This window comes from Physeter macrocephalus, chromosome 14 (genome assembly GCF_002837175.3).
Source record: "Physeter macrocephalus isolate SW-GA chromosome 14, ASM283717v5, whole genome shotgun sequence".
Classification (NCBI taxonomy): domain Eukaryota; kingdom Metazoa; phylum Chordata; class Mammalia; order Artiodactyla; family Physeteridae; genus Physeter; species Physeter macrocephalus.
The window spans coordinates 118,338,515-118,360,604 of NC_041227.1; the positions used below are offsets into that span (position 1 = coordinate 118,338,515).

The 22,090-nt window shown below is 53.6% G+C and overlaps 3 protein-coding genes and 1 non-coding gene across 13 annotated transcripts in view; 2 read left to right on the forward strand and 2 right to left on the reverse strand.

The window, feature by feature from the left end:
* FMNL1 (formin like 1) overlaps positions 1-4,599 on the forward strand; it is a 26,845-nt gene extending 22,246 nt beyond the window's left edge. For 2 of the 10 annotated variants that reach the window (XM_055090488.1, XM_055090489.1), the window contains exons 17-26: positions 421-623; positions 1,081-1,315; positions 1,476-1,544; positions 2,096-2,176; positions 2,263-2,392; positions 2,528-2,691; positions 2,946-3,047; positions 3,196-3,291; positions 3,561-3,681; positions 4,195-4,599. In XM_055090488.1, the coding sequence (XP_054946463.1) occupies positions 421-623; positions 1,081-1,315; positions 1,476-1,544; positions 2,096-2,176; positions 2,263-2,392; positions 2,528-2,691; positions 2,946-3,047; positions 3,196-3,291; positions 3,561-3,681; positions 4,195-4,298 (1,305 nt within the window). In that variant the 3' untranslated portion in view covers positions 4,299-4,599. Of the gene's footprint in view, positions 1-420; positions 624-1,080; positions 1,316-1,475; positions 1,545-2,095; positions 2,177-2,262; positions 2,692-2,945; positions 3,048-3,195; positions 3,292-3,560 lie in introns of all 10 variants that reach the window. The other 8 variants (XM_024130299.2, XM_055090490.1, XM_055090482.1 and 5 more) reach the window with 6 other exon arrangements.
* An 84-nt stretch (positions 4,600-4,683) lies between these two features.
* LOC102995897 (uncharacterized) lies at positions 4,684-9,883 on the reverse strand. Its single transcript, XM_028498122.2, is given in 9 exon segments — positions 4,684-4,850; positions 5,248-6,072; positions 6,157-6,228; positions 6,592-6,672; positions 6,675-6,734; positions 8,501-8,584; positions 8,682-8,801; positions 8,804-8,935; positions 9,814-9,883. Coding segments are annotated over 9 exon segments (1,560 nt in total). The 3' UTR covers positions 4,684-4,734.
* LOC112066617 (U6 spliceosomal RNA) lies at positions 7,451-7,557 on the forward strand. The gene has a single exon (XR_002892762.1). It is a non-coding gene; the product is annotated as a U6 spliceosomal RNA (small nuclear RNA).
* Positions 8,931-22,090, reverse strand: part of SPATA32 (spermatogenesis associated 32) — a 14,927-nt gene continuing 1,767 nt past the window's right edge. The window contains 5 exon segments of the mRNA XM_028498123.2: positions 8,931-10,840; positions 11,235-11,251; positions 11,471-12,462; positions 12,784-12,838; positions 13,668-13,722. Of these exon segments, the coding sequence (XP_028353924.1) occupies positions 10,764-10,840; positions 11,235-11,251; positions 11,471-12,462; positions 12,784-12,838; positions 13,668-13,722 (1,196 nt within the window). The 3' untranslated portion in view covers positions 8,931-10,763.

The window sequence follows — 22,090 nt, forward strand, 5'->3', positions numbered from 1 at the left end:
CAGGCTCAGCGGCCACGGCTCACGGGCCTAGCTGCTCCGCGGCATGTGGGATCTTCCTGGACCAGGGCACGAACCCGTGTCCCCTGCATCGGCAGGCAGACTCTCAACCACTGCGCAACCAGGGAAGCCCCCCCTTTCATCTTTTTAACTCTGGCCAATTTGGCTCTTCCTTCAGCTGAAGCGGCTTGGAGTCTGGGTCCCCTGGATGGGGTGCTGTTCCTGCTCCTCCTTAGTGCTCCATGTGCTTCCCCTGTCCCCCCCCCCATCAAGGTGCATGGTCAGGCTGGGTACTGGTTTGTTTCTCTGCTGGTGGCCTGGTCAGGGCTGGATAGGTGGCTCTAGCACCAAGCACGGTGCTCAGCCAGGAGCGTACCAGACCCCGGCCCCGCCAAGCCCCACCTCCTCTTTCTGCACCCTCAGGAGCTGGACATGATTGACTTTGAGCACCAGTTCAAGACTAAGTCCCAAGGCCCCAACCTAGACCTTAGTGCCCTCAGGAGTAAGGCAGCCCAGAAGGCCCCCAGCAAAGCCACGCTCATCGAGGCCAACCGGGCCAAGAACCTGGCCATCACCCTGCGCAAGGGCAACCTGGGGGCGGACCGCATCTGCCAGGCCATCGAGACGTGAGTACCCCTGCCCCAGGCTTATAGGCAGCGCAGCCCCTCTGCTAGGCCGGGGTTGTTAGGCAGATAGTAAAAGAGCCCCAACTATGGAACAGAGTCCATCAAGTTTCATACCAATGCTGGCCGGAGAGTAGGGCAGGGAACTGTGTTCCCATTTTCAGGTTAAGAAAACTGAGGTCATACTGTGAGTCCATGCCCGGATGGAGATGTTCCTCTTGCCTTCTTGCCTCCTTACACTCAGGCCCAGGCGTGTACAGCTTGGACGCCGCCACTGATGTATGATCGGGACGCCGGGCTGCCTAGCGCCCAGCTTCCCTTGACTGTTATCTCTTACTCCCTGAAGCTGTTGGCAATAGCAAATCGTTAAGTTCATTTATTCAATCAAGTGATGGGGTAGGAGTGGTCCTGCTCTCAAGAACTGGTGAGTGCGGAGTGATACCGGCCCCTCCCCTCACAGGTACGACCTGCAGACCCTTGGCCTGGACTTCCTGGAGTTGCTGACCCGCTTCCTGCCCACAGAGTATGAACACAGCCTCATCGCCCGTTTCGAGCGGGAGCAGCGACCCGTAGAGGAGCTGTCAGAGGAGGACCGTTTCATGCTGCGCTTCAGCCGCATCCCCCGCCTGCCCGAGCGCATGAACACGCTCACCTTCCTGGGCAACTTCCCAGACACTGCGCAGCTGCTCATGCCGGTGTGCGCGGGCTGGCAGGGCGATGCGGCCTGGGCTGGGACCGGGGGGGAGGCAGCTTGCAGCCTGGTCTCCAAGAGGGCATCTGGGAGTACTTGAGCCTCCTATGGGCTTCCCCCCACTCCCGCCCCAACTTACCATGCCTCCCCCATCCCACCCCCAGCAACTGAATGCCATCATTGCAGCCTCAATGTCCATCAAGTCCTCGGACAAACTCCGCCAGATCCTGGAGGTGAGAGCCTAGGGCAAGGGTCTGGGAGGCGGGGCCTACCCATGATGCCTTGCCTGTTCTGGGTTGTGTGAGAGGGAGACCCGGGCCCTGCCCTGAGTCCCTGGGATGCAACAACTCTAAGGTTCCCACTTCTAACATCCAGGCTCAGAAGGGCAAAGCTAAGGTGGGAATGGGGGCCATGTTACAACAGCACACCTCACACCCTGCCTGAGGGTTCATTAGCAGAGCATCGTGTTGTCGGGGAACCAATAGATATGGCTGTGAGGGAGACGGTGACCCCACAGCCTGGGGGGAGGTGTGGGCAGCACAGTTTTGGGTAAGGATAGCAGGTGACAAAATTGGGCGTGCCATGGTGTCGGCTGTGCAACATGTGTCAGACACGCGTATACATGCGTCGTGGACCTGAGGCATCCACGCAGGAGTTTGGTGGGCGCTGAGTGCCGGGCTTGCTCTTTACCACCTTTTCTTCTTGTGCAATTTATACTTTAGGGGGTTTCCTCAGCCCCAACACCTGGCTGAGCTCCCCCCCACCCCCACCCCGCCTCTGGCAGATCGTCCTGGCTTTCGGCAACTACATGAACAGCAGCAAGCGTGGAGCAGCCTATGGCTTCCGGCTCCAGAGTCTGGATGCGGTGAGGGCGGGGCAAGGAGAGGTCCCCTGGCCCGGGGGCTGGCGGCTGGCTGGTGGCCTGGGGCTTACAGCAGGTCCTCATTGCAGCTGCTGGAGATGAAGTCGACTGACCGCAAGCAGACGCTGCTGCACTACCTGGTGAAGGTCATTGCTGAGAAGTACCCACAGCTCACAGGTTTCCACAGCGACCTGCACTTTCTGGACAAGGCAGGCTCAGGTACGGGTGCGGGGAGGGGCTCAGCCCTGGGGACGGATACAGGTTGGGAGAAAGCAACAGGATCACAGGAGGTAACTGGTCGGGAATGCTGCCTCTCTGATTCCCTGCTTCTCTACTGCCCCACCTCCCACTCAGTGTCCCTGGACAGCGTGCTGGCCGACGTGCGCTCCCTGCAGCGAGGCCTGGAGTTGACCCAGCGGGAGTTTGTGCGGCAGGATGACTGCGCGGTGCTCAAGGAGTTCCTGAGGGCCAACTCGCCCATCATGGATAAGCTGCTGGCAGACAGCAAGACGGCTCAGGTGGGCCGGGGCTGACCCGGCCCGGGAGGTGGGGAAGCTGGCGTGGGGGGTGAAGGACCACCTAGGTGGGGTTGTGTAGCCAAGGCCTGGAGCGCTGTGACCACAGCAGGGACGCCTTGCGGGGATGGGGCAGGAGGGAGCAGCCATCTGCCTGGAGGAGGAGAGATGAAGCGGCCAGTGTCTTAAGGGGGTACAGAGCAGTGGTCAGGCTCCGAGGGGTCTGTGCTGGTGGGGCTGACAGGCTGTGCCCGCAGGAAGCCTACGAGTCTGTGGTGGAGTACTTTGGAGAGAACCCCAAGACCACGTCCCCCTCCATGTTCTTTTCCCTCTTCAGTCGCTTCATCAAAGCCTATAAGGTATGTGTGTTTGGTGGGCAGGCTGGGCCCCCTGCAGGGCATTGCAGCCTCTCCACATGGGCAGTGGAAGTGGTAGGGGTTATTTCTGCTGGGGGGTGGAATAGGGAAGGGAGGACTCCCCTTACGCAGACCTGCCTTGGCCCCTCAGAAAGCCGAGCAGGAGGTGGAACAGTGGAAGAAAGCAGCAGCTGCCCAGGAGGCAGGCACCGACACCCCGGGGAAAGGGGAGCCCCCAGCACCCAAGGTAGGCAGCTGCCCCTGAGCTTGGTACTAGGATCCAATGATGCTTGGTATCCTCACCCCAAAGATCTGGCCCTCCTGCACACCCTTATTTTTATGGACTGACCCTGCCCAAGGCCATGATGCCCCAGTAGCCTGGGGTGGAAATGGGTTCCTTTTCCTCAAGCCAGTCCTCTTACCGTGGGGGACCAGGCAGATGGTCTAGGGTTTAGTGGCACAGGGGGGAAGGGGATCCTGGAGTTGGAGCTATATACCCTCCCCCTCCCCCCCCAGTCCCCGCCCAAGATGCGGCGGCAACAGATGGACCTCATCTCTGAGCTGAAACGGAAGCAGCAGAAGGAGCCACTCATCTATGAGAGTGACCGTGATGGGGCCATTGAAGATATCATCACAGGTGAGGACTTGGTGGGGCCTGTCCCGTCCTTGGTCTGTCCTATGCTGTCCTCCATCCACCGCCCAACCCTGGGCGTCTGGCTGCCTCACTGCCTCTTTGCTACTTTTCTGTCTTTTTTTTCCTTTTCCCTTTCTCGCCCCTCCTCCCTTCCAACCCTCAGTGCTCAAGACGGTGCCCTTCACTGCTCGCACCGGCAAGAGGACGTCCAGGCTCCTCTGTGAGGCCAGCCTGGGAGAGGAGATCCCCCTCTAGCCCCCAGGTACCCAGCGGCCTGGCCTCTGATCCCAGTGGCTGCCCACAGCCCTGGGGGCCCTTGGGGGGACTGAGTCATGCTGCCCTCCCCTGGACCATGCATGGCTGGGCTGTGTTGGAGGGAGGTCTGATAAACAAACAGGCTCCCTCCCACGTGCACACAACCTGTGTCCCTAGAGGGGTGAGGCCTGTGCCCTGGAGTGGTGTCCCAACCCCGGGCAGACTCCTGAAAAGGTAAATGTCTCTCCTCCCCGCCTCCAGATCTGCGGAACCAGCCCTACATCCGCGCAGACACAGGCCGTCGCAGCGCTCGTCGGCGCACCCCCGGACCCCCCCTTCAGGTCACCTCCGACCTCTCGCTGTAGCCACTATTTCTGCAGATGGACTGGGAGGCTGGGAGCGGGGGCAGGGAGGGTGGCAAGCCAGGACTCAAGGAAGGTGGTCCTCAGCTCGGCTGGGCGGGGCAGTCTCCTCCGCCGAGGTCCCCGACCGTGCGCCCACCTCAGATAGGCGGGTGCACCCTCATCTGGCCACTGGGGGCAGCATCTCTGGCCCCTCCCCCCAAATGCTGCTCGCAGCACCCCTCTTCCCCCAGTAGCCATACTTAGCCTCAGCCAGAGCCTGGCCTGTAACTTATAAAGTGCAACCTCGCGCCCCCCCCACCCCCCACCCCGCCCCAACTCCGGGGACTCCCCGTGGACCTTATTTTTATACAAGATTAATAAAGACGTTTGCAAAAGATCCGCGTCCGCTCCGTGCCCGCCCCCACCAAGCGCAACCTGTTTTTGCTCAGCAAACGCTTTACTTGTACAAGTTCTTCATAGCAGGTCTCTGCAAACAGGCTGGAGAGGGGGAGAAGGGCTGCTTCTGCACTAGAGTTGGTGGGGAGGGAGCCGGCTTCGAAGGGCGCGTATACCCTGTAGCGTCTGGCCCACGAACCCTGCGGAAGCGCGGAGGGGGCGTGCAGAGGCTGAAGCCTGCTGCTGGGGTTAGAGACGCAGGGTTAGCTCCACCTCAGTCCACCTTTCTGCCGGCCCCGCCCCGTTTCCGTCAGTCCCGCCTCCTACCTGGGTCCCCGGCCTCGTTTTCTTATGCCCCGCCGTAGCCTTAGCCGCGCCCTTGAGTGATTTATTGCATCTCCGCCAGTCAGGTCCCATATTTCTTGGAGTTCTTCTTCCACTCTTCGCCTGCCCCTCCCCTCCCCGTCTGTCTGCCCCGCCCCCGATCCGTCTGCCCCGCCCCTATGCTCTCGGTCCCGCCCCGCCCCTCACATGGCCCGCCCCGTATCTGCATGACCCGGCCCCGCGCGCTGGCCCTGCCTCTTTCGACTTTCACGATGGCTGAGCCGCCCACAGTTGGGCCGGCGCTTGGGTTGGCTGGGCTGGTAGGACTTGGGAAGTCGGACGTCTGGGGGCGGGGTTCGGTTCCGTGTGTGGAATTCTGACTGCGTCCGCCCGTTCAGGTTAGGTATCTGGGAGTAGGCGCTGCGCGCACCTGGGGCGAGGACGCCGGTAGGAGGAAAAGGGGCGGCCAGTTCTGAGACCGGGTCCTGAGAGAGAGTCCCCAGTCCCGCAGGTCCCCGCCCAGCCCGGGGCGCACCCGCTTTGTGCAGTCCGTGCGGCGAGCACGCCAGCTCGGCACTGGAAAGGCAGCTAAGGTGCGCGGCCTGGCAGAAGATCGCGAGGCCCGCCTGAGAGCGCGAGGTGCGTCCGTGGCCGCCGGACCCGCCCTTCCAGTTCGAGTTAAGCCGCAGAGACCGCTGCTTCTTGGAGTAGTGACTTGAAGGAGGAAAGTGGGTAGCCGCCTCAGACAGCGCCTCCCCCAGTCCTCTCCTTCTCACCGGTGGGGAAACCAAAGCAGGACAGAAAGCCACTTTGGCCTGGGGGCAAGTTGGGGCCCAGGAAACCGACCCAGAATTCAGGGCTCCCGTCTCTGGGGCAAGGACATCTGGGGACTCCTGAGGGGCAGAGTCTGCTCCCCCCATCTTGGACCCTGAAGCTGGATCCAGTTGTGCCCACCTCATCACCTCCTGTACCGACTTGAAGGGCACAAAGCCCAGAATCATCAGCTTGAACAGCATCTCTAAGAACAGCGTTTGCAAGCCCTGGGGATCACAGACCCGGCTGTTCCTCACCTTGCCTAGGGGCAGAGAACATGGGGGCAGGTAAGGAAGAGCCTACCCCTGGCCAGGTCCACTCCTGCCCCACCAGCCTTGCCCCTCACCCAAGCACTGAGCGAGTCGGTGGCTGTCAGTGAGGACACCCAGGAAGTCTTTGAAGCTTACGGTTCCATCACCTGGGAAGAGAGAGGGGAGAGGGTGCTGTAGGTGCCTACCCCCTGCCAAAGCCCTACTCTGCATACGCGTTAGGGGCTTGCCAGCAAGCAGTTCGAGGCACAGAGCATCCAGTCCTGCCTCTGGCCAAGCGTTGTCCCAGGTTGAGTGGGGGAGAAATAGCCCTTGCCCTTGGGAGCCCCAAGTCAGGATGATTATCACAACAGGAATGTTTAGGGGCTCCGGGACAGGCTTGTTGATCAGGGTAGGCTTCCTGGAAGAGGGAACTTTAGACTAGGACCAGGCCCAGGATTTTGTGGGCAAGGGAGGCGTTCTTCAGGGCTAGAGGTGGGAGAGGACAGGAGGGCAGGGACAGGGTCACCCACCGTCTAAGTCTGCCTGCCGCAGCACCTCACACATCTCCTGTGGGCTCAGCTGGACACCCACATGGCACTGGGCAGCTTTCTGCTGCGCATGTCCATGGTGCCTGTCTGGCTGGAGCTGAACAGTTTGAAGACATCCTGGAACGCTGAGGGTGGGGAGGGGGGCAGGTGGGCAAGGTGAACCACAGGCACAGGAACCCTGAGATTCACCCACTCTAGCTCTGATGGGACTGAGGACTTGGGTTCACCAACCCCCTGTGCATTATAACTTAATGGAGAACAGTGGCTGCTGTGTGTTGGCACTTGTTAAGTGTCCATTCAATTCTCATGTCCAAAAATTGAACTCAGGGCCCAGGTTCGATCCCTGGTCAGGGAACTAGATCCTGCATGCCGCACCTAAGAGCCCATGTGCTGCAACTAAGACCCGGTGCAGCCAAATAAATAAATAAATATTAAAAACAAACAAACAAAAAAACCAAAAAAAACTAGAACCACATGATAGTACGATCCCTGGTCAGGGAACTAGATCCTGCATGCCGCAACTAAAGATCCCGCATGCTACAATGAAGATTCCCGCACGTGGGGCTTCCCTGGTGGCGCGGTGGTTGAGAGTCCGCCTGCCGATTCAGGGGACACGGGTTCGTGCCCCGGTCCGGGAAGATCCCACATGCCGCGGAGCGGCTAGGCCCGTGAGCCATGGCCTCTGAGCCTGTGCTCCGCAACGGGAGAGGCCACAACGAGAGGCCCGCATACCACACACACACAAAAAAGATTCCCGCACGTGGCAACGAAGATCCCGCTTGCCGCGACTAAGACCCGGTGCAGCCAATAAATAAATAAATAGTTAAAAAACAGTGACAACATGCTCGCTTCGTCAGCACATACACTAAAATTGGAATGATACAGAGAAGATTAGCATGGCCCCTGTGCAAGGATGATACGCAAATTCATGAAGCGTTCCATATTTTTTATATGTACATATAGCTGATTCACTTTGTTGTACAGCAGAAACTAACACAACATTGTAAAGCAATTATACTCCAATAAATATGTTAAAAAAATAAATAGATAAAGTATATGTAACATAAAAAAAAATGTAATTACCATTCTCAGTTCACAGGCAGTACAGAAAGAGGCCAAATGCTGGACCTGGTCCAAGACTTGTAGCTTGCTAACCCCTATGTTACTGTATATCTGTTGCAATTCTAAGGATCTGTAAATATTAAATCATTCTAGCCAGCCTATGAAAAAAAACCCCAACGACAACGAAAACAAATAACAAAATAACTCATGTCCAAGGCCACACCACCAGTAGGGGCAATGCTGGGCTTTGGACTTGGGCAGTCTGGCTCTGGAGCTACGATGCCGAGAGGCTCCAGGAGCCCTGCTGGCATCTGGCCTGTAGTAGGCACTGAAAATTATTGATGATGAATAGAATGATTCTGCTTTGAGGGGCCCCTGTCAGTATCAGGGCATGATCTTTGCAGGGACATTGGGTCCCCCAAATGTAGAAATGATTCCTTCTACCCCTACTCCCACAGCTCCAAACCCCAGTGGGGCAGGGACCTCAGATTCTTTTTTTCCATCCTTTCTCCCAGTTTCCCTTCTTCCTTTCATCCTGTTCGTCCATCCACCATCCATCCATCCACCATCCAAATACCTTGGTATCCACCAATCCCATCCCTCCTTCCCTCCTTCACACACACACACACACACACACACACACACACACACACACCAACAAGCCCTGGGACTGCAGAGATGAGCAAATTAGGCTGGCATGGAGAGGTTACAATACAATCACTGGCTTCTCACTGTGTCCCCAGCCTCTGGGCAGGCAACTCCATTGTCTTCCGCTCCGAGCACCCCCTAGTTTTCCTCCTTGCTCCCAGCCCAGCCCTGAGGCCCTCACCTGCTAGCTGCCCGGGTGTCAGTGGTAGCAGGTTCTTGTCTGCAAAGCCGCCTCGCGGGAAGGAGGCTGGAAAGGCTTTTGTACCTGCTGCAGAGAGATGCCAGGGCCAGGCAGGCCTTTCCCCAAACCCAGCACCCCAGGCCTGGCCTCAGTCCCTGCTCTCACTGCTCAGACCCAGCGCTTGGGCCTGTCTGTACTGTATGGGTGGCCGCAAGGCCCTTGAACTCCCTCGCCCCCGGGAGGGCTGCTCAGCCCGTGGCTGTGGCCGCTGCTGCTTCTGTCTGGGTCAGCAGGGTACGCGCTGCTGCAGCCTCCTCCCCTGCGTCCTCCAGGCCTGCTCCTCTCCTGGGTCTCCCGTGAGCAGTCTTTGAGGTTTCTGTGGAGGCCTTGGAGGCGGGGAGAAGACAGGGCGGAAGGTCCCAGCCCACCTGAGTGCTCAGACTCCAGGGGACCTGAGACCAGACCTGTGGGTGCACAGCTTCCCCTTCCCAGGACCCGCGCCGCCTCCGCCAGCCTGCACCCACAGTCCTCTCCCTGGGGGATTCCGGGGGCAGTAGCTTGGAGGAGCGGCGGACCTTCCCCCTGCCCTCGTCACCTGGACGTTCTCTTTGCCGATGGTGATATCTTGGTCTTACATCCTCTGCTGCCTGAAGGGCAGTCACAGGCTCGGAGGCCAGTCCAGCGTCCCAGGTCCACAGTCCCCAGGCTGGCTTCCGGGTGGATCTTAACACCCTTTGGCAGGGGTGCCCTTCTCCCTCACCGCTGGCCTGCTCCTCTCTGCTGGGGAACCTGCAGTTTTGTCTTTTGTGTTTCTGCCTCCCTTAAGGCATGTAAATTTGTGACTCCACTTGGAAGCTAACAGGGTGGCTGAGGCCCAGGGGAGAAGCAGGCCCCAGAGGCCCCAAGTCAAGGCGTGGGAGGGTGGGATCTAGCCAAGTTGGGGCTGTGGCCCACCTTACCCCAGGACCCCCGGGAGGGAAGGAGCCCTTCCTCCAAACGACGCAAACCCACAAACCACATTAACAAAATACTCTGGGAAGATGCATCCCAAAAGCCAGATGACCGTTCTGACCCAGCCTCTCCCCAGACACTCACCTCTGGGTCTCTCCTTCATCCTTCCTTCCAGCCTCCTGCCCCCTTCTCTGGCCCTGGCCCATTCTTAACTGCTCACCCCTTCCTAATCCCATTCTCCCAGGCCCTGGGCACCGCCCTCCTCAGCCCCGTCTCAAGGTGGGGGCAGGATTCTGAGGATCTGCGAGGTGGAGATTTCACTGCACGGGAAGCCTTGGCCCAGAGTAGGTCTCAAGGCTCACCAAGTCCCAAGCCTCGGTGCGGCCTCCCCTTCTCTTCCTGCCCAACTTCCCTCTTCCTGCGCATGTCCATCCCCGCACTCCAAGTTCTCTTCCCTCCTTTGCTGCCATCTCCTCTTCCAGAAGCTTCTCCACATTGCCTGTCCTCCCCCACTGTGGGGAGGCTTGTGCGTTTGTGTGCATGTGTCTGGGTCACAGGTACTGTGTTTGTGTGTGCCTGTGTGCACTGCGTGTGTGGAACGTGCTTCCTCGGTCTGCATGTGGCTATGTTATGTGAATATCTGTATGTGTAACATGCTGGTCAGCTGCTGGTCTGTGTGTGTGCGTGTGTGTGCGTGTGTGTGCGTGCGTGTGTGTGTGCGTGTGTGTGTGTGTGCGTGTGTGTGTGTGTGTGTGTGTCTGGGTCGCATGCAGAAGTGCATCACTACACATGGGCTCTCCCCTACGCTGAAGGTACCTCGGACTCAAGGCGGTGGCCCCTGGAGGACCGATCCTTTAGCTTCATTCTTTCCCTCCTTCAAGCCCTGGACACCACCCCTTTCCCATGCCAGGCCTTCCCCATGGAGAGAAGCAGGAAGAACTCCTTCCAGAAGCCTTCTCACCTGCCCAGCCCCACCCCCAGCAGGCTCTCGCCTCAGGCGATCCCAACATGCCCCCTTTTACATCTAAGAAACAGAAGCCTCAGAAGGGGCACCACTGAGGCCTCCCCTAGTCACAAGTCTGCTGCTGGCCGGGAGGTCCGGCTGGGTGCAGGGGAAGTGGGACCACCCATGGGGAGTGAGCAGGTACAAAACAGGGCTGGCAGAGCCCTCAGGGGGCAGGCGCTGCTGGGGTAGCTACAGTGGGGGTGGCATCCCTAAAAAAATCGAGACCAGGATGCCGCAGCCAGAGGAGTTCACTGGTCCGGGAGCATTTGCACAAAAAGTCTGAGCCGGGGGCCAGCACTGTAGGCTTTACTGGTTTTGTCTAGTCTTCTCTGGGGAAGTGGGGGACGACAGCTTAAAATGGATTTTCAGCAATAATGGACTCCCTCCCGAACTGCAACGCAAAAGAGAGAGTGTCACTTGGGCCTTGGTGGGAAGGTGCAAAGAGAGGGGTGAGCCCAGAGGCCTCTCCGAGGAAGGCCCTGGGGCTAAGAGGGCCTCTTCCTGCCATGCTGATGGGCGGCTGGTGTTCTGTTGTGTTCCTGCAACACCAGGAAGCACGGGGTGCTGGGGAACCCCGTTTCCTCATTCCTGGCTTGATGGAGGTGTCCTGGGCCCAGGCCTGGGGCCATCGGGCTCTCAGTAGGGAAGATACTAGCCTGAGCATTTCCAGTGAGGGTGAGGCTGTCTGTGCTCTGGCTGAGAAGCCTCCTAACGCTAGGACGACATTCTAGTTCCCGCCTTGAACCCAGGTCCTTGTCCCCGCCCTGGAGCGCTTACCCTCCATGGTCCCCAGGCTTCCAGCCCTGGCCTTGGCACTGCGCCTCAGGCCACCGGAACCTTGTTTCCAGCAGCCTTAATGAGGTCACTGAGGTTGAGATAGCACAGCCCACCCATCCCCCAGCCAGTCCCTCATTCCACTGTCCCCACCCCCACCTGGCTGTGTGAGGAATGGGGCCACCTGAACATCATAACACGGCCCCCTCCTGGGGGAGCTTTGGGCCAGCCTCACTTACTCTTTCCCAGCTCCCTGCGGCTGAGGGGACATGTTTGGGGGCTGGAGAAACTTCACTTCCCCTTTAACGGTGGCCCTCTTGAACCCTGGCTTGCTGAAGTCAAGGTAAGGGTGAGGGAAGTGCTTGTCTGCCTGCTTTGAAGCATCCTGCAGCTCCCTGGCTTCTAGCGGTTCCTCTGGTGGCTTCTCTAGTGCCTCCTTAGTGAGGTTCTCCTGCTCTGGGTCGTCCACGGGGGGCTGGGCAGTGTGATCCGCAGTGGGCTTTGTGGAAGGCGTCATGGCCCTCTGGAGTGGGGCTTTGATCACATGCCCCAAATTGGGCAAGTCCATCCTGCCGGAGGAGGCCATGGCCAGGGAAGATGCGAAGTTGATCAGCTCTGCCAGGCCGATGGTTTGTGGGGAGGGGGACGGCTGGGGGCTTGGAGGCTGCTGGGAGACTTTGTCTGGAAGAGCTGGCTGGGCCCTGGGGGCCTGGCTCTGCTTCTGGGAGCACACAGCGTCCTTGGGGGCCGACGGCTGGTCTGGGTGGCAGGCGGTCTCTTTTGTGCTCTCCTCGGTGGGCTGCATGCTGATCGCCTGTCGCAGGCTGTGTTCTGAGGCCTGGACGAGCTTGTCTGCCCAGAAGAGGTGTTTGGAGGTCTGCACACAGAAGGAGTGGTGGTCGGTGGACACCGGGTCCTCCCCTGTGGTGCTCAGGTAGCTGGAGTTTGACCTCAGACTCGATCGGCTGATGTCGTGCTGCATTAGCCCTTCCGTGTAGGGGTGGAGTGACTCTGTCTTATACCCCTGTGGCTCAGGCTCTTCACTGAAGGGTCCCAAGTTAACCACCTTCAGCTGGGGATCTGTGTCCAGCTTGGCCTCGGGCTTGACCGCGACAACCGGGCGCATCTCTGGCTGCGGGAAAGCCTTGGGCTTCCGTTCCGGCTCCGGTTCTGGGTCTAGGCGCAGGACCTCTTTGTCTGGGGGCTCCAGCTCTAGCAATTCTTTCTCCAGCTGAAAGGTTTCAACAGAAAGCTGAGGAAGTGCCTGCCCCGCAAAGTCCTCCCCGACCCCCATTCCCTGCCCTGCCCCCCTCGTGTTTCTTCTCACTTCCTTTCCCACACTTGCCTCTCGCACGTGGCCTGCCTAGGGCAGGAAGGCGGCGTGCGCAGCTGGTGAGGGTGGGTGTGTGTGCTCGTGCTGACGCTGGCCTGGTGCTAGGGCCCCAGAATTGTCCAGGGGAGGGGCTGGTCGGGCTTTAGAGAAGACGGGCCCCAAAGAGCCCTGCCCCTGGACTCCCACCTCCCCGTAAGATGTGACGCTGCCCATTATTACCTCCATGTCATCTTCCTCTTGTATTGGTTGGAACTGGTTTTGGTTTATGCCACCCCTAAGACAGAAGGAGACGGAGTGGGTGACAGGGCTCCATGGGGTGGCTTCAGGGGACGGTGTCTGGAGCCCTTAAGGCCCCCTGCCTTGTACACGAGCTGGCAAGATGCCCTCAGCTCACTCCCCTGTCTGTGCCCACTCCCACCAAGAATTCCAGACTCATTCTCAAACTTCAGTGAGTTCTGGAAGCGCCTAGAGAGCTGGCCAAGTTGCCCCCCGCCACCAGCAAAGAGGGATACAGTTGGTTGGAGGTGAGGCCCAGGAATCTTCATTTTAATCCAGCATTCCAGTGAGCCAGTGCCCTTGAAAGCGGCTCCCCACAGAGGGAAAAGCCCAGAGCAACGCCCTCTCTGGGACCTGCCCGCTCTCAGCTTGGCAGATCTGAAATGCAGGGGTGTATATGGAGGGTGCCCTTGGTTCTTGTTGGTATTTTGCTGTCATCTTGGCCGTTGCCCTCAGTGCTCAGCCACTGTGACCCCTCTCCTTCTTTAGGCAACTGCCCACCCTTCCCTTGGACAGCTCTGTCCTCAGAGAAAGGCAGCTAGCTCTAAGGGGTCAGGTCCCATCCATGTCTTGGGTGTGCCCCCCCACCCCTCAGTCCTCCTCCAACGTCAGGGGGTGGGGGCAGAAGCAGAGGAGGATAGTACCCCCACCCCCTGCTGCCTTTTGGCCTGGATACTGCCCTTGGGGAGATTTTGGAAACGGGCAAGATAGAGGGAGATCCTGGGTGGGTACACATGAGAACCTCACAGCCATGGCAGCCGGTGAGGGTTGGTGATCTTGGAGGGTTGGGGAGAGGTCCTACGATGATGGGGGGGACTAGTTCTCACAGTGTATCCACAATGTCCACCGACTCCTTGTCACAGCAGGGAAATCCATTGGCACCTGGCAGGGAGAAGGAGGTGAGGGCAGGGGAGCTGCAGGTGGGGACAGTCCCGGAGGGGTTCCGGAGCCCGGGCTGGTGGTGCTGCTCCAGACACCCCTCCCTCCCTGTCCCTCACCTAAGCCCATGTGCCCTCCCCTCGCCCATCCTGCCCCTCGTCTCCTCGCCCTCCCTTGCCAGGGTCACCAGCCCTATCCTCCACGTCTTCTCCCTCCATCTTCCGTGATCCATCACTGTCCTCCATTAGGGCGAATACTAACAGTGGTCACTTCCGTTCATTGAGGGCTTCTAGCCCAGGTATTGTGTGGAGCACTTTGTATGCTTTAGCTCATTGATTCAACACAAAAAATGAGAAGAGTTTCATTTGCCCAAAGTCTCTCAGCTGATCATTCAGGAAGTCAGGACCTGAATGCAGATTTCACTCAAGGAACTCTTTACTCCCCTGTCCCGCATGCCGTCCTACCCTGGAGCCAACAACCGTGTGGGGTTCCCCATCACATCCCAGATGAACTTCACCTTTCTCCATTCCTGCCCCTCTGCCCCCTTTCTCCACTCTCTCTGGCCAGGCTTCAGATTTGCCACTCACTCTAATCCTGGCCTCTCCTGCCCTGAAATCTGTCCTCTCTTCCCCTGGCTTCTCACACCATCACACCCTGGGGTCATCTATCTCCAACTCTGGGCCAGAGTTCTCACCCCAGGTGCTTAATTTGAGGTGATGCTGACACCCATCTGGTTATTTATGAGCTCCAATTATCCTCTGCAGGAGACACTGACTCCTTGGGCGAAGGCCCCCCGCCCCAGTACCCTTCCTGGAAGCTTGCATCTTTTATTGCAGAAGCTTCTTTTTCATCTTTTGGGGCTAGGGGCCACCAGGCTGTCCTATTCTCTGCTCCCCAGCATACTGGATAGAAGTTGATGGTGGGGCCATCATGGCAATGGGCAAGCTGGGTCCCTACGAGCCTGGAGTGTGGCAGGAAGTGACAGCCTTGGCTCTGGCTGAGAAGAATTGCTCCCAGGATTAGACCAAAAGGATTAGAATGTGCTGTGGCCTCTCCTTAGAGATGTAGACGCTGGAGAGTGTCCTTGCATGGCTGGTGCCGTTCCTGGGATTTGGCTTCTTCCGTGTTCAGCCTGGGCCTGGGATCCAGAGTGCTGGGCTAAGAGTACACCTGGGACAGGCTCACAGTGGTGGGCTCAGTGGTCTCTTCAGAACCCATCACCTCCTTGACCACCATGCTTCCTTCGACCATCCCTTGGCTTTCTCCCCACGTCTTTCTTCCTCTGCAATTCTACCTGCCCCAAGTGCTGCTATTCCTCAGGCTTCTGACCTCAGAGCCTTCTTTTGCTTGCTTTACAAAGTTTCCCTGGGAAATTTAATCAACACCTGCAGCCTTAACCCTTCCATAAACAGCAACTGGATATGGATAGAAGGGGAGAAATTATTATGGTGTAAACCTCATTGCAGCACTGGGGGATGGAAGCAAGAGTCTGAGGTTGATTCAACTTGGGGCCTCTGTACCCGAATTGGGGCCTCTGTACCCGACTTGGGGCCTCTGTACCCAACTTGGGGATGTTCTATTAGGGATTCAAGTGACATTCTGTAGTGCATGAAATCATTTCAATGTCCAATTCTGGGTTGCTATTATATAGAAATGTATTGATCTTGTATCCTGTAACCATCCTAAAATCTTATTAGTTCTAGTAACTTTTTTTAGATTCCATAGGGTTTTCTATGTAAACGATAATGTTCGTGACTCAACACAGTCTTACTTCTTCGTTCCCTACCTGGATGTCTCTAATTTCCTTTTCTTGCCTTATTGCACTGAGAATAATCTCCAGTAAAATGTTGAAGAGCATTGAGAGTGGACATCCTTGTTTTGCTCCTGAGCTTAGGGGGAAAGCATTCAGTATTTCACAATGAAGTATAATGTTATAATTTTTCTCATAGATGCCCCTTTTTTTTTTTTTTAGCGGTATGCAGGCCTCTCACTGTTGTGGCCTCTCCCATTGCGGAGCATAGGCTCCGCGGCCATGGCTCACGGGCCTAGCTGCTCCGCGGCATGTGGGATCCTCCCGGACCGGGGCACGAACCCATGTCACCTGCATCGGCAGGCGCCGCTGCGCCACCAGGGAAGCCCTCATAGATGCCCTTTATCAGGTTGAGGAAGTGCCCTTCTATTCCTAGTTTACTTAATTTTTAAATAGGAAGGGATGTTGGATTTTATCTGGTGCTTTTTCTGAATTTATTGAGATTATCATATGGTTTTTCTTTTATATTCTGTTAATATATTATGTAAGTTATATATAGCATATATTATGTTAACATATGTTACATACTATTCTGTTAATAATTCTTTTATAATTTGTTTATGGTGAAATAAATTGATTTAAAAAAAAATTTTATTTTTTTATTTATTTATGGCTGCGTTGGGTCTTCATTGCCGCACGCGGGCTTTCTCTAGTTGTGGCGAGCGGCGGCTACTCTTCGCTGTGGTGCATGGGCTTCTCATCGCGGTGGTGGCTTCTCTTGTTGTGGAGCACAGGCTCTAGGTGTGCGGGCTTCAGTAGTTGTGGCATGTGGGCTCAGTAGTTGTGGAGCATGGGCTTAGTTGCTCCGTGGCTTGTGAGGTCTTCCCGGACCAGGGCTCAAACCCATGTCCCCTGCATTGGCAGGCGGATTCTTAACACTGCGCCACCAGGGAAGCCCTAAATTGATTTTTTTTAGATGTTAACTCAATCTTGCATTCCTGGGACAAATCTCATTTGATCATGATGTACTATCTTTTTATGCATCGTTGAATTTGATTTGCTAACTTTCAAAAAGGATTTTCACATACATGTTCACGATGTATACTAGTGTGTAATTTTCTTTTCTTATTATATCTTTGTTAGGTTTTGATATGCTGGCCTCATAGAATGAGTTGAGAAGTATTCCCTCTTCAATTTTCTGAAACAGTCTGTGTAAAATTGATATTATTTCTTCTTATGTTTGGTAGAAATCACAAATGAAGCTTGTGGACCTGGGCCTGGAGTTTCCTTGTGTGAAGATTTTTAATTACAAATTCAACTTTCAAAAATAAATACAAGGCTATTTAGCCTATCTATTTCTTCTTTTTTATTGTGGTAAAATATACATAACATAAATTGTCCTTTTAAAACTATTTTTAAGTATACAGTTCAGTGGCATTAAGTACATTCACATTGTTATGCAACCAACACTATCCGTCCCCAGCATATCTATTCTTCTTGAGTCAGCTTTTGGAGTTTGTAATTTTTTTTTAAAGGAATTTATCCATTTCACCTAAGTTGTCAAATTTATTGGCACAATTTGTTCCTAATATTCCCTTGTTATCTTTTTCATATCTACAGAATCTGTAGTGATGTCACCTCTTTCATTCCTCATGCTAGTAATTTTTGTCTTTCTTTTTTTCTTATTCATTTTGGCTGGAGATTTATCAATTTTGTTGGTCTTCTTGAACCAGCCAGAGATATGTCTGATTCCTGTCTGGTCACCCTAAAGTGACATCTGCCAGGCAATAGGCTCCTGAAGTCACAGGTTCCCAATCAGCTTTTTATGACTTCACTATTACACATGAACAACCAAGCATCACCAGGCATTTGAGAAAACTGCTAACATAGGCGTGACAGACCAAGAGAAAAAAGCACTCCAGAGTATCAGAGGTAACTTGAGAAACTGAAGGAAACTTAAAAACTCTAATCATCTTCAGAGATTCCGAAATGAAGATATTCAACAATATATATTGCATCCAGCAAACAAGAACAGGATACTATTTAAAAAGAATTAAGAAAAGAAAGAGTTTTTTGGCAAACAGAATTGGAAAATAAAATACAGAGAATATTCCTAGAAAGTAGAACCAAAATATCAAGACAATGTGAGAGAAAAGGATCAAAAGGAAATCTAGGGCTTCCCTGGTGGTGCAGTGGTTATGAATCTGCCTGCCAATGCAGGGGACACGGGCTTGAGCCCTGGTCCGGGAAGATCCCACATGCCATGGAGCAACTAAGCCCATGCACCACAACTACTGAGCCTGTGCTCTAGAGCCCACGAGTCACAACTACTGAAGACCGTGCACCTAGAGCCTGTGCTCCACAACAAGAGAAGCCACTGCAACGAGAAGCCCGCACACCGCAATGAAGAGCAGCCCCCCACTTATCACACCTAGAGAAAGCCCACGTGCAGCAATGAAGACCCAGTGCAGCCAAAAAAAAAAAAGATAAAATAAAGTTAAAAGGAAATCTAATTCTGGTATATAGAAAGGGGATTGAGAAAGAATGGAGAACATGGAGAAGAAAAGAGAAATCAACGTTTCCCTGAGCTGAAGGATGTCATTGGCTTAAAAGGGTTCACTGAATGCCCAGCACTACAGATGTCAAAAGATCTTTGCTGTAAAAGTTCATTGCACCAAGAACAAAGGATTCCTAAATGTTTCTAAGTGGAAAAACAAGTCACCTACAAGGGGAGGAGAATCATACTGGCAGCAGAGTTAGCAACAAAGGTTGTCTTTATAATTTCTGAGGAAAATGGTTTTTAACCTAGAATTTTATATCCAGCCCAACTATCATTTCTGCCATGGAAAACTCAGAAAATGTACCTCCTCTTTTTTTTGGGGGGTGGAAGTTATTTGAGGATGTGCTAAAGCAAAATGAAGGTGTAAAACAAGAGAGTCAGGAATGAAATAGTGTGTCCACCCCCAGAAAGAAGCTAAGTCCCAGATGTTAACTGTATAGAGGCCTACAACCAGTACACACTGGTGCAGGAGAATAGAGGATACTGGGCAGTAGGTCTCTGAAATAAAGAAGACCTGACAAGGTAGCTGGCTAGATGTAGAGGTTGAAGAAAACAAAGACTATAATAAAAGCAAAGAGTACAAGGAAAAGGCCGCTAAAAACTCCAGGAAAAACAAAAAGCTGTATGAGAAAGAAAAGGTAGTTGTGGTACCTTTACTGGCCCTGCAGTGAACAGTTGTTATGTAGTCACAATAAGGTAAATCCTGTTTGTTAACTTTCAACTTTTAGAATCAATATATAAACAAAATTTGGAAAACATAATTATGATTATGGGACAATATGAATGTTACCAACCTTGATATTAAAAACCCAAAAATACAGGTCAGAGGCTTTGGGAGGTGTAAGGCAGGGAGGAAAGCTGAAGGGAAAGGTAGGGTAAAAACTTCACCTTACTATGTGTGGTGTCAAAAGATATTCTCTAAAGTTGATGACAAAAATAAAGATATAAGTATATTAAATTTACAAAGGTTATCAGCATATCTAAAAACAATTGACGTTGGGAGGATGGGGGAGGGTGGTGCCATAAGAGCAAGAAAGTGGTCATGTCTAGAGCTGATAAACCAAGTAAAAGCCTGTGAGCTTGTAGAGAGATAAGAAGGTAACTAGGCAGAAAAACTGCTCACATGAAACAAGAGTGGTTGCTCTGAGGAGTGAGGCTGGGGCTGTGTGGTATAGGGGTTTCTCGTTTCTCATCACTGAATAAGCTCTTCAGTACTATTTAACCACATGCATATATTTCTCTGATAAAGTTAAAAGAAAATGTTGAGCCCCAGCTACTGGCCAGGCACTGTGCTAGGGGTGGAGGAGATAGTGATGAACATACACAGTCTCTGCCCCCTTGGAGCTTTCAAGCCTGTGGCTGTGACCGCAGGAGACCCTCCAATCTCTATTTCTTACTCTCACTTCTCCTCAGTTCTAGACTCAAACTGCAATCACTGATTACACATTTCTCCCTCAGGGGGCCTCAACTTCACCTTGTCCAAAACACTACGGATTCCTTGTCAAAGCCTGGAATTCCCCTGTTTCCTATTGTGACGTTGCTCAGGATTCTTCAGGATCCTCTTCCTGAAGACCTTCCAGATTCTACCTCGAGGTGCTGAGCTAGGGACTCCTCGTCCAGTTGCCCCCACCCCACCCCTGCGGACTTCTAAGCACACAGCTTCTTGCTGACCCTCAGCTAGAGGTGGGTCGGGTGCGTGTGTTGCTCACTTTGAATCTCTGATCCTCTACACAGAGAGTCAGACATAACGTGGATGCTTAGCAAAAGTCTGTGCAAAAAAATGGTTTCATTATGCCTCTCACCCTGCCAAACCCTGCGGTTTATCCCCCATTTCTGACCTCAACTTCACACCCTGGTGTCCAGACTCTGGCCTGGCCAACACGGTTCTGCATGTCTGACCTGTCTTCCTTTCCAATCTCTCATCTCTCGATAAACTTCTCTGCCTGATTCATCCTTCATCCTATCACCCCGATTAGAGACCTGGGTCGTTTGTGACCCTCTCACTTCCCCAGCTTCTGACCTTCCCACCACCGCTGTTGCTGACTTTCTCTTCTGACACCAAAGTCAACACAAACCCAGGACTCACTACCCCTCAAAACTCAGTTCTGAGTGCTTTGCACACATTCGATCCTCAGAGCCACTCTATGCACAGGTGGCTGTGACTCTCCTCTTACAGATGAGGAAGCTTGCACAAGTCACACAGCTCTTAAGAGCAGTACCATGACCTGAACACAAGTCGGACTGGCTCCAAACCCTGTGGTGCTAACCACTGTGCTGTCTGAAATTTCTTTAGGCCTCTATATGGACCACTGAACCATGTCCCCCCACCCCCATCCCCACTGGGCATCTCAATGATTGCAGAGTGAGCCTGCTGCATCACCCCTGCCTCTGCTCACGTCCAGACTCTAGGGTGGCCTCAAAGATCCTGCATGGTCTGACCTCTGCCTTCTTTTTTCATCTCCTGGTATCCAGTTCCTTGCCTTGCCCCAAGCCCAAGACACCCTGGAGCATGGCAGGGTCTTTTGTGCCCCAGTGCCTTTGCACATGCTATTTCTGATACTCAGGAAGTCTCTCTCCTGACAAAATCCTACTCATGCCTGACAGCCCAAATCTCCATTGTTGTCATCTCAGTGATAAACCTAGCTATCCAACCTACATTTTAATTTTTTTTTTTTTTTTTTTTTTTTTTTTTTGCAGCACGCGGGCCTCTCACTGTTGTGGCCTCTCCTGTTGCGGAGCACAGGCTCCAGATGCTCAGGCTCAGCGGCCATGGCTCACGGGCCCAGCTGCTCCGCGGCATGTGGGATCTTCCCGGACCGGGGCACGAACCCGCGTCCCCTGCATCGGCAGGTGGACTCGCAACGACTGCGCCACCAGGGAAGCCCTACGTTTTAATTTTTAGTTAACTCATCAGACTCAGAGCCTAGCACAATACTAAGCCCTTACAAATAATAAATGCTAGCGAGGGTGTGGAGAAAAAGAAACCCTCCTATACTGTTGGTGGGAATGTTCTCACTATGGAGAACAGTATGGAGGTTCCTTAAAAACTAGAAATAGAGTTACCATATGATCCTGCAATCCCACTCCTGGGCATATATCTGGAGAAAACTCTAATTCAAAAAGATACGTGCATCCCAATGTTCATTGAAGCACTATTTACAATAGCCAACGCATGGAAGCAACCTAAATATCCATGGACAGATGAATGGATACAGAAGATGTGGTATATATATACACAATGGAATATTACTCAGCCATTAAAAAGGCTGAAATAATGCCACTTGCAGCAACATGGATGGACCTAGAGATGATCATACTAAGTGAAGTAAGAGAGACAAAGAAAGACAAATATAATATGATATTGCTTATATGTAGAATCTAAAAAAAAAGATACAAACGAACTTATTTACAAAATAGAAAGAGACTCACAGGCACGGAAAACAAACTTATGGTTACCAAAGGGAAAGCGGGGGCGGGGGGTAGGGATAACATATACATACCACTATATATTAAAACAGATAACCAACAAGGACTCACTGTATAGCACAGGGAAGTATACTCAACATTTTGTAATAGCCTATAAGGGAAAAGGATCTGAAAAAATATATATATATATAACAATTGCTGTGCTGTACACCTGAAATTAATATGACATTGTAAATCAACTATACAATTAAAAACTAAAATAGGACTTCCCTGGTGGTGCAGTGGTTAAGAATCTGCCTGCCAGTGCAGGGGACACGGGTTTGAGCCCTGGTCTGGGAAGATCACATGCCGCGGAGCAACTGAGACCGTGAGCCACAACTACTGAGCCCGTGTGCCACAACTACTGAAGCCCACGCATCTAGAGCCCGTGCTCCACAACAAAGAGAAGCCACCGCAATGAGAAGCCCGCGCGCTCCAACGAAGAGTAGCTCCTGCTCGCTGAAAGCCCGCGCACAGCAATGAAGATCCAACGTAGCCATAAATAAATAAATTTATAAATGTATAAATAAGTTTATAAAATAAAATACTGTTCTCTGCTGAGATTAAAAAAAAAAAAAAGAAAAAAGAAAAAGAAA